Source organism: Melanostigma gelatinosum, assembly GCF_949748355.1.
Source record: "Melanostigma gelatinosum genome assembly, chromosome: 9".
NCBI lineage: Eukaryota > Metazoa > Chordata > Actinopteri > Perciformes > Zoarcidae > Melanostigma > Melanostigma gelatinosum.
The window spans coordinates 1,202,750-1,214,763 of NC_136642.1; the positions used below are offsets into that span (position 1 = coordinate 1,202,750).

Below are 12,014 nucleotides of genomic sequence, written 5' to 3' on the forward strand. Positions count from 1 at the left end.
CACGTTGTTTGTTCTCATTGAAGATCGATAATTACATATTTAGTAGATTCAAGAGAAACAACAGGATTATGAAATATAGACGACTCCACCCAAAGTTATGACTTCAGCATGAACACATGTGACTTTTCCTGGTAAACACGCCCTTTAATCTCAATTCAGCATCAACACTTCTCAGACATGTGCTGTGAATATGAACTCTGTTTGCTTCGTGTTTCCTTCAGCAGCCTCACGCTGCGTCCTCGCTGCTGATCATATCAGCATGAACACATGGAAGGCTTTATGAACGCTCACACACTGCTTTCAATGGGACAGATTATAGATTCATTACAGGACTTCAACTTCTAACGTCACAACCAAACGTCAACATGTAATTCTGTTAACACGGAAAGACATAAATGTCTCATTTATATATATTATACAATATATATATCATATAATAATATATATTATATCATAATATGGATATCATATAATCATATATATCATATAATATATATATATTATATGATAATATATATATATTATATGATAATATATATATATTATTATAATAATATCGTAAAAAATAATGCTAATAATAAAGTTACTGATAATAGTACTGATAATTATGATTATTATTGGAATTATAATAATAATACTAGTAATGGTAATAATACTGATAATAATACTACTACTACTAATACTACTACTAATAATACTGATAATCATAATAATCTCTACAAAAACTTCAAAGCCTTTCTGGAACATTCATTCTGAAAACATGAGGTCATAATAAGTGAATTGATCTCATCCTGTCATTAAGCAGCAGAGATCATAACATCAACGTCAGGAAGACAAAGACATGAATATGAAATATGAATGTGAAATATGAAACAGTGAAGAGAACGTGTGCTGAAGGAATATGAAGGAAATGAAACTTGTTTGACGCACATGAAGATCAAATATGGAAACAATAAGAACTAAAGCTGGTAAGAGGAGCGATGTGGGAGGAGCTTCTGGGAGTCATTGAGCCCCGCCCACTTCCTTTGTGTGGCTATCAGCTCCATCACTGGTATCAAACATTCCTCCGCCTCGCTCCACGCCTCGTCTTCTCTTCCTCTTTGTGGTGAAGAGAATAAATATAAACCTGAACTCTGGTTTAAGAATAAAGAAGAAATGAAACGCGAGGATCCACTTTCACACGCTGTGAACACAATACAGAGCTGAACTGCTGCCAAAGTGAAATATGATTATTAACACTTCACCAAAGAACATGTTAAGAAAACATGCAAACAATGCTTCATGACTGGAATTAATGAACTATGAATCAGCAGCAGTAACTTTACAAACCAATTCATTTTAATATAACATGTTTAGAGTCAAAGTGAACATTTATAACTCACATATCACAAAAATGTGTTAATAAGAGGGATTATTGTAAACTGTAATAATTAATGGATGAAGACGTTATAATCAGTTTCGTGACGTCGTAACAATGTCACGAGAAAACAGAAATGTATTTCCATATTTATAATTATAATAAAGATTATTTGATTGAGCATTATTTGTATTGAACTTTTTTTAATGAAATATAAAATATGAGCAGAGCTAATGAATGGAAATATTATTATTATTAATGTCAGTTATACACTTTTAGTAACACTTTTAAAACAAAAGTAAAAGAAACGCATCATCAAAAAATATCATACAAATATATAGAATGTGTAATTATTGGAATACTAAAATATAAACGACTAAAACTGAAATGAGTGTGAATCTATTCACTATTAAAGAAATGTAAGAATATTGCTTATATATTAAGAGAGGATGTTGGATTGTCTTACGTTATGATAAAAAGAGCCAATTAATGGAAATATGCGTATTAGTGTCAGTTATAAGAAAAGTAATCTGACAAAAATAAACTTTAATAATTTAAGTTATAACAGTGAGTGTTGCATCAAACAAAGTAAAATCAGTGAGAGTCAAAGAAAGAATTCATAATGCATGTTGATAACAGTATAACCGCTTTATAAGTGTAAAGTCAATAAATGGAAATATTATTAGCATTTCATATCTTGATGCCAGTTTTGTGTAATTTCTTTTAAATTGAAATGTAGTTAAAATATGTAGTACAAAAGATGTGACAATGTGGTAATAGTTAATATCGTATATGATATTATTGTATTCATATCAAGCATACACATAAAAATGAGCGTATCATGCTTTTAGAAAGTGTCTTTTGTAACAAGAAACTCACAATTTGTAGCATTTTATCCACAATAAATGTTTATTTCCTGTTTATTTCCAAAGTGCTTTACAGGCAATAAATAAATGCAGATATGAGATGAATTATAATTGAGTCACACATTCATTCAAATCAAACCGGATACAAATTAAAAGCACGAACGATGGACAAAGTGTGTGATGTGATGAATGAAGCGTTTGTTGACGTCGTCTCTACGGGTTCACCGTGTACATGCCGGTCCGGTTCTTCCTCGGCTTCTCCATTTCTTCCTGTAAGAGATTCATCGCGTTAGATCAGCTCCACCCAACAGAAGATAAGATGAGAAGAGACAGAAGTTTATTAATCCCGAAGGAAATCATGTTATATCATCTATATAACGTATAAGTTTCATTCAAGATTACAAACAAAGAACAGCAAAAAACAATAGAACAATTATCAAGTGTAAAATAAATCATTGACATTATTGCAAAATAGAACACAAGAACAATAAGATATCAAGCAAATAATGAATACAAGTCAACCAATTAAAAAGTGAAAGCAGCCATTTGAGGACATGTATATTTGATCCATGAAAAGGTTTTATGTTGAAGGCTTCACTAATGAGACGAAATGAATGCATTGAGATGAAGTCATTATTTTTGTTTCCTCTTCTCACTGAAACAAACAACGTACGCCAGCTTCTCATATCACATCACATGTTTTACAATCATCAAAACAACAGGAGCATTCAGGCTCAAAGGGGACCAAACACAATGAAACTAAACAACACATCTACAGAATATCAATACATAAATATATAAAAGTGCTACAATGAGCCGTGAATAGGTTAAAGAATGAGTCGATGAACACTGATACTCACGCCTTTGTGTCCATTTAGTTGTTGTCATAGTGACAATCAGGTTTCAGATATTATTATTCCTCCATGTTTCCTGTGTAAATGTTGACCGTGACTCAAACTGTGAATAACTGACAATAAGTCAATACACACCCATTGATATTCAACACACCTCGTTCAGGACACATGAGATATGTGAACCAGGTCAACGCTGATGTGAAAGAAAGGAACCCTCAGGTCCTCGATAAGTTCCTCCTGCTTTATGTTTTATACTGGTGAGGTTTATGTTTATAATGGTGAGGTTTATGTTTATAATGGTGAGGTTTATGTTTATAATGGTGAGGTTTATGTTTATAATGGTGAGGTTTATGTTTTATAATGGTGAGGTTTATGTTTATAATGGTGAGGTTTATGTTTTATAATGGTGAGGTTTATGTTTTATACTGGTGAGGTTTATGTTTATAATGGTGAGGTTTATGTTTATAATGGTGAGGTTTATGTTTATAATGGTGAGGTTTATGTTTATAATGGTGAGGTTTATGTTTTATACTGGTGAGGTTTATGTTTTATAATGGTGAGGTTTATGTTTTATAATGGTGAGGTTTATGTTTATAATGGTGAGGTTTATGTTTATAATGGTGAGGTTTATGTTTATAATGGTGAGGTTTATGTTTATAATGGTGAGGTTTATGTTTATAATGGTGAGGTTTATGTTTATAATGGTGAGGTTTATGTTTTATACTGGTGAGGTTTATGTTTATAATGGTGAGGTTTATGTTTATACTGGTGAGGTTTATGTTTATAATGGTGAGGTTTATGTTTATAATGGTGAGGTTTATGTTTATACTGGTGAGGTTTATGTTTATAATGGTGAGGTTTATGTTGATAATGGTGAGGTTTATGTTTATAATGGTGAGGTTTATGTTTTATACTGGTGAGGTTTATGTTTATAATGGTGAGGTTTATGTTTATAATGGTGAGGTTTATGTTTATAATGGTGAGGTTTATATTTATAATGGTGAGGTTTATGTTTATAATGGTGAGGTTTATGTTTATAATGGTGAGGTTTATGTTTATAATGGTGAGGTTTATGTTTTATAATGGTGAGGTTTATGTTTATAATGGTGAGGTTTATGTTTATAATGGTGAGGTTTATGTTTATACTGGTGAGGTTTATGTTTTATACTGGTGAGGTTTATGTTTTATAATGGTGAGGTTTATGTTTTATAATGGTGAAGTTTATGTTTATAATGGAGGTTTATGTTTTATAATGGTGAGGTTTATGTTTATAATGGTGAGGTTTATGTTTATAATGGTGAGGTTTATGTTTATAATGGTGAGGTTTATGTTTTATACTGGTGAGGTTTATGTTTATAATGGTGAGGTTTATGTTTATAATGGTGAGGTTTATGTTTATACTGGTGAGGTTTATGTTTTATAATGGTGAGGTTTATGTTTTATAATGGTGAGGTTTATGTTTATAATGGTGAGGTTTATGTTTATAATGGTGAGGTTTATGTTTATAATGGTGAGGTTTATGTTTTATACTGGTGAGGTTTATGTTTATAATGGTGAGGTTTATGTTTTATAATGGTGAGGTTTATGTTTTATACTGGTGAGGTTTATGTTTATAATGGTGAGGTTTATGTTTATAATGGTGAGGTTTATGTTTATACTGGTGAGGTTTATGTTTTATAATGGTGAGGTTTATGTTTTATAATGGTGAGGTTTATGTTTTATAATGGTGAGGTTTATGTTTATAATGGTGAGGTTTATGTTTATAATGGTGAGGTTTATGTTTATACTGGTGAGGTTTATGTTTTATAATGGTGAGGTTTATGTTTTATAATGGTGAGGTTTATGTTTATAATGGTGAGGTTTATGTTTATAATGGTGAGGTTTATGTTTATAATGGTGAGGTTTATGTTTTATAATGGTGAGGTTTATGTTTATAATGGTGAGGTTTATGTTTATAATGGTGAGGTTTATGTTTATAATGGTGAGGTTTATGTTTTATACTGGTGAGGTTTATGTTTTATAATGGTGAGGTTTATGTTTTATAATGGTGAGGTTTATGTTTATAATGGAGGTTTATGTTTTATAATGGTGAGGTTTATGTTTATAATGGTGAGGTTTATGTTTATAATGGTGAGGTTTATGTTTATAATGGTGAGGTTTATGTTTTATACTGGTGAGGTTTATGTTTATAATGGTGAGGTTTATGTTTATAATGGTGAGGTTTATGTTTATACTGGTGAGGTTTATGTTTATAATGGTGAGGTTTATGTTTATAATGGTGAGGTTTATGTTTATACTGGTGAGGTTTATGTTTATAATGGTGAGGTTTATGTTGATAATGGTGAGGTTTATGTTTATAATGGTGAGGTTTATGTTTTATACTGGTGAGGTTTATGTTTATAATGGTGAGGTTTATGTTTATAATGGTGAGGTTTATGTTTATAATGGTGAGGTTTATGTTTATAATGGTGAGGTTTATGTTTATAATGGTGAGGTTTATGTTTATAATGGTGAGGTTTATATTTATAATGGTGAGGTTTATGTTTATAATGGTGAGGTTTATGTTTATAATGGTGAGGTTTATGTTTATAATGGTGAGGTTTATGTTTTATAATGGTGAGGTTTATGTTTATAATGGTGAGGTTTATGTTTATAATGGTGAGGTTTATGTTTATAATGGTGAGGTTTATGTTTTATACTGGTGAGGTTTATGTTTTATAATGGTGAGGTTTATGTTTTATAATGGTGAGGTTTATGTTTATAATGGAGGTTTATGTTTTATAATGGTGAGGTTTATGTTTATAATGGTGAGGTTTATGTTTATAATGGTGAGGTTTATGTTTATAATGGTGAGGTTTATGTTTTATACTGGTGAGGTTTATGTTTATAATGGTGAGGTTTATGTTTATAATGGTGAGGTTTATGTTTATACTGGTGAGGTTTATGTTTTATAATGGTGAGGTTTATGTTTTATAATGGTGAGGTTTATGTTTATAATGGTGAGGTTTATGTTTATAATGGTGAGGTTTATGTTTATAATGGTGAGGTTTATGTTTTATACTGGTGAGGTTTATGTTTATAATGGTGAGGTTTATGTTTTATAATGGTGAGGTTTATGTTTTATACTGGTGAGGTTTATGTTTATAATGGTGAGGTTTATGTTTATAATGGTGAGGTTTATGTTTATACTGGTGAGGTTTATGTTTTATAATGGTGAGGTTTATGTTTTATAATGGTGAGGTTTATGTTTTATAATGGTGAGGTTTATGTTTATAATGGTGAGGTTTATGTTTATAATGGTGAGGTTTATGTTTATACTGGTGAGGTTTATGTTTTATAATGGTGAGGTTTATGTTTTATAATGGTGAGGTTTATGTTTATAATGGTGAGGTTTATGTTTATAATGGTGAGGTTTATGTTTATAATGGTGAGGTTTATGTTTTATAATGGTGAGGTTTATGTTTTATACTGGTGAGGTTTATGTTTATAATGGTGAGGTTTATGTTTATAATGGTGAGGTTTATGTTTATAATGGTGAGGTTTATGTTTTATACTGGTGAGGTTTATGTTTATAATGGTGAGGTTTATTTTTATAATGGTGAGGTTTATGTTTATAATGGTGAGGTTTATGTTTTATAATGGTGAGGTTTATGTTTTATACTGGTGAGGTTTATGTTTATAATGGTGAGGTTTATGTTTATAATGGTGAGGTTTATGTTTATAATGGTGAGGTTTATGTTTTATACTGGTGAGGTTTATGTTTATAATGGAGGTTTATGTTTTATAATGGTGAGGTTTATGTTTATAATGGTGAGGTTTATGTTTTATAATGGTGAGGTTTATGTTTATAATGGTGAGGTTTATGTTTTATACTGGTGAGGTTTATGTTTATAATGGTGAGGTTTATGTTTTATACTGGTGAGGTTTATGTTTATAATGGTGAGGTTTATGTTTTATACTGGTGAGGTTTATGTTTATAATGGTGAGGTTTATGTTTATAATGGTGAGGTTTATGTTTTATAATGGTGAGGTTTATGTTTATAATGGTGAGGTTTATGTTTTATACTGGTGAGGTTTATGTTTATAATGGTGAGGTTTATGTTTATAATGGTGAGGTTTATGTTTATAATGGTGAGGTTTATGTTTATAATGGTGAGGTTTATGTTGATAATGGTGAGGTTTATGTTTTATAATGGTGAGGTTTATGTTTATAATGGTGAGGTTTATGTTTTATACTGGTGAGGTTTATGTTTATAATGGGGAGGTTTATGTTTTATACTGGTGAGGTTTATGTTTATAATGGTGAGGTTTATGTTTATACTGGTGAGGTTTATGTTTATAATGGTGAGGTTTATGTTTATAATGGTGAGGTTTATGTTTATAATGGTGAGGTTTATGTTTATAATGGTGAGGTTTATGTTTATAATGGTGAGGTTTATGTTGATAATGGTGAGGTTTATGTTTATAATGGTGAGGTTTATGTTTATAATGGTGAGGTTTATGTTTATAATGGTGAGGTTTATATTTTATACTTGTGAGGTTTATGTTTATAATGGTGAGGTTTATGTTTATAATGGTGAGGTTTATGTTGATAATGGTGAGGTTCATGTTTTATACTGGTGAGGTTCATGTTTTATACTGGTTAGGTTTATGTTTTATCCTGCATTAATGTGAATGGATTAACTCGGTTCTGTTGCAGGTAAGAGACAGAAAATATTTCCCAGGACTCACGTTACAGCGCACAAAGACACAACCAACACACACTCTGCCCTGTGTGTGTGTATGTGGGATTGATTTACCTTGTCTTATGGGGACACAAATCGGATGACACAGTCGCATTGTGGGGATTCGCCTTCCTTGCGGGGACAAAATGCATGTCCTCATAACATAAGCGATTACATTTTAGGCCAACATTAACTTTGTGACGTATCCTTATGAGGGCGTTAACTTTGTATTATGTCCTTTTTGTATTATGTCCTTGTAAGGACGTTAACTTTGAGAAGTGTCCTTGTTAGAACGTTAACTTTGAGACGTGTCCTTGTGAGGACGTTAGCAGTGAGACGTGTCCTTGTTTGAACATTAACTTTGAGACGTGTCCTTGTGAGGACGTTAGCAGTGAGACGTGTCCGCAGAGAGGTCTGTATCTTGAGACGTTTGACTCACGTAGTTCTTCCCGTTGGGCCCATCGAAGCGAGTGTGCGTGGTGTACAGAGGGATTTCGTCATTGTTGTCGTTGGGACCCCTGTAGCAGCAGCACCACACAAGCTGCAGAAGAGAAAACGGTTTTATGATAAAAGTGATCATGTTTTTGTGCCATAATCGAACGGCCCGACTCACCAGTCCGATGAACAGCAGGAGCACTAGCAGCAAAACCAGAGCGGCCAGGACCAGCAGAGCGATCCCCCATCCGGGTACGCCGCCGCTGACAGGGACCGGGACCCGGGTCGTGGTCGTGGTCGAGGTCGAGCTCTGCGACGTGATTGTTTTATTTGGCTGAACGGAGACAGGCGACCTGCTGGCTGTTGCGGTTGAAGAACCGCTTGTCGTGCCGTTTGGATTGGTGGTTGTCACTGTAACGGTTGTTGTGTTTCTGTCTGAGGTTGTTGCGTTGCCGGATTCGTGTGTCGCTGCTGTGGTGTTACTGGTGGCACTGGGACTGGACTGGGTGACGTTGGGACCAGCTGTGGTGTTACTGGTGGCACTGGAACTGGACTGCGTGACGTTGGGACCAGCTGTGGTGTTACTGGTGGCACTGGGACTGGACTGGGTGACGTTGGGACCAGCTGTGGTGTTACTGGTGGCACTGGAACTGGACTGGGTGACGTTGGGACCAGCTGTGGTGTTACTGGTGGCACTGGGACTGGACTGGGTGACGTTGGGACCAGCTGTGGTGTTACTGGTGGAGTCAGAGGTAGAATTGGTTTCTCTTCTGGTGTTTTCAATGGTTCTCATGGCAACAGTCGTAGTGAAAGACGCTGAAGACAAAGAAGGAGAAAAAATACGTCTCGTTGGTTTGTGGATGTTTTGAAGCATCCAGTTCAGCATTTTGTCCGTCGCCATGTTGTTTCTTTAGCAACCAGTGAACAGGAAGTGATCATATCAGGACAGAATAGGAGTGACGTAGAGACGCCGTACACGTCTCTGGTGTCGACCTGTCAATCAGCGTGTAGCCCCGCCCTAAAGCATCCCCTGCTTTATGGTCTGTGTGACTCTAAATGGACCATAATGTACTAAATGAACATCATGCTGTATTGAAGAAGACTTGAAACTAGAGATTGAGACATAAACTCATGTTTACAATGTTTACTGAGGGAATAAATCAAGAGAGAAGTAGAGTCATTTTCTATAGACTTCTATACAACCAGAGGAGTCGCCCCCTGGTGGACATTAGAGAGAATGCAGCTTTAACACATGAAGCTTTGACTTCACTCTTCAAAACCGGAGGTTGCTGTAAGGTTTGGACTCATGGGACTTTCTGTGCTAAAACTGAAGCATGATGGTTTATCAACCATAAAGCAGGGTGTGCTTTAGGGCGGGGCTACACGGGGATTGACAGGTCTCTACCATGGCGTTACTATTTAAACCCTTTAGTGTGTTTTCACTTCATCAAAGTTAATTGTGACATTTTATGTTATAAAAATGTTTTATTCAGTGTTTTCGGTTGTACTTAGCTCCGCCCTCTTGTGTCACTTCTGATTCCAAAAAAACAAGATGGTGACATTAGTCTACTGTTACCAAATCCTAAATTTGTCACCGACTTGTCACCCACTTTGAAGAAGAGGAGCGACCACTACCAAAAAAACAATGTTGAGTTTGAAAACCCTTTTAATAATTACACTTCACTCGTATGAAAAATGTAAATACAGAATATAACTTTAATTATTTCATTTTTCACCTGAACTCATCAGAAAGGTTCAATATCCAACAGTCAATATTTCATGATTCAGAATGTTTGAACCTAACGTCCTCAAAGGAGACACTCTTTATAGATTGAACAATCTATCAGTTAATCTACAAATGAATGAATAGATTAATGAATAATTAATCAAAGAATCACTCATAGCAGCCGTAACAAGATCTGAAACACTTACTGAACCTCTGACTTCCCTCCCTCTGATCTCTTTCACCTCATTTTAAATTCCACTTTGAGCCTCAGTGAAACAAAGATTGAGTATTAAAGTATTAAAAGAAGCCTCAGGTGAGCTGAGAGTGTTCTTTTCTTTTTACCTGAGGCGGTGACAGCAACAGCGATCCAGAGAGCGAGCAGCGTCTCCATCTTTCTGCAGGAAATCCTAAACAGTTTGTGACAAAGATCTCAGTGTGAGCGGCTTCTGGAGTCTGTTTCCATCCAGAGAAAGAGTCCTTTATACACCTGCTGCCTCACCTGCACACAGGTGAGGGAGGGAGGAGGAGGAGGAGCCTGGCACACTCCCATCATGCCAAGCAAAACCGGAGCTCCACTCTGTGGTCACAGTTTGAGGTACCGTCTTTAATATTTCTGTTTTTGTGGTTTGTTTGTCATACATTTAGATGACATGAAAGGGGGCGGGGCTAAACTGAGACAAACCCCCACGGCATCACAGCAGTGATGTCAAGTTGTTAAATTGCTCTTCAACTCTTTTCTTTTGTATGAAATGATTAAAGATCCACCGTCAGAGGAAGTGAACTGAAGTAAAAGAAGAAGCTGCGTCTCACTTTTAAAGTTTACTCGACCGAAAACAAAGATTTGAGAGAAAATCCAAAGAATAAGATAAATGGAAGAGTTTGAAAGGAAGGATCTGGAGTTCCAGTAGAGTCCAGATGCTGGAGGATCAAAGTCACAGTTTAGTACAAAAAAACCCTCTAAAAGTCATAAGCTAGTATATCATAAAAGGTTATGGTATAGTATGTCATAGAATATCTATAAAAAGTCAGAGTAAAGTTTGTTGAAGAATATTTTTTAATTGTCGTGGTATAGTTTGTCATTAAAAAGTCATTGAAAATGTCAAATAAATGTCATAAATCATCATGGTATAATATGTGGAAAACATTCATAGTATAACTAAAAAAAAGTAATTTGATACTATTTCAACATTTAAACAGAACTCATAGTACGGTATTTTGAAAAAGTCGAGATATATATATATCTATATATCTATATCTAAATCTATATCTAAATCTATAGATATATCTATAGATATAGATATATATATATATCTATATCTATTTATCTATAGATATATCTATAGATAAATAGATATATAGATAAATATATATTATATTATATAAATATATTATCGTATTATAAATATATATATATATCTTAATTTGTAAAGTACATAAAACTACAAGTAGAAAGTGGCATGAAAAGAAATACTCAAAGTACAAAGAGTAAATAATGAACTGCAGCGAGTTTAAGAGTTTGAAATGATTTTTTATTGATTGAGACAGCAGTCGTTTTATTTCTTCACTGTTTGGGATCAAAATGAATCTGGAAGCAGGAAACTGTGATGTCACACAGAGGATGGGATGATGATGTCATTAGTTTAGTTGTAGGCGTCTTTCTCAGTCTGTGATTGGCTGGCTGGTGCAGCCAGTGGGAGCTCAGGGGTCAACTCAGGCTGGATAGGCTCCGCCCCCGACACGCCTGGGTGAAAAAGACAGTTTTTAGACCCTGAAACGCAAACATAACAAACATGAACACAGCGATGATCGGTTTGAACTATTCTAGATTTAATATATTATTATTAATAGTAAAGATCTTCATAATAATAAAGACTTATTCTCAGGGATCCCACTCTCTGAATTAAACTGCTCCATCATTGTTGTTCGTAAAAACCAGGTGCTTGGAATACTTGAAAACTCGCATCAGTCTCGGCAAAAATATCTATCTGATATGATCTGACGGGCTCGGGTCAGATGAAAGGGCTTGATAGCGCCCCCTATTGAGTCGCCCCC

General features: G+C 34.3%; 1 protein-coding gene across 1 annotated transcript in view; it reads right to left on the bottom strand.

Annotated features, from left to right (window-relative positions):
- Positions 1-11,534: 11,534 nt before the first annotated feature.
- The window catches only part of tg (thyroglobulin), a gene marked incomplete at its 5' end in the record, with an annotated part of 34,070 nt that continues 33,590 nt past the window's right edge, over positions 11,535-12,014 (bottom strand). Inside the window, one exon of the mRNA XM_079275141.1 lies at positions 11,535-11,703. Coding sequence (XP_079131267.1) covers positions 11,603-11,703 — 101 coding nt within the window. The 3' untranslated portion in view covers positions 11,535-11,602. The remainder of the gene's footprint in view (positions 11,704-12,014) is intronic.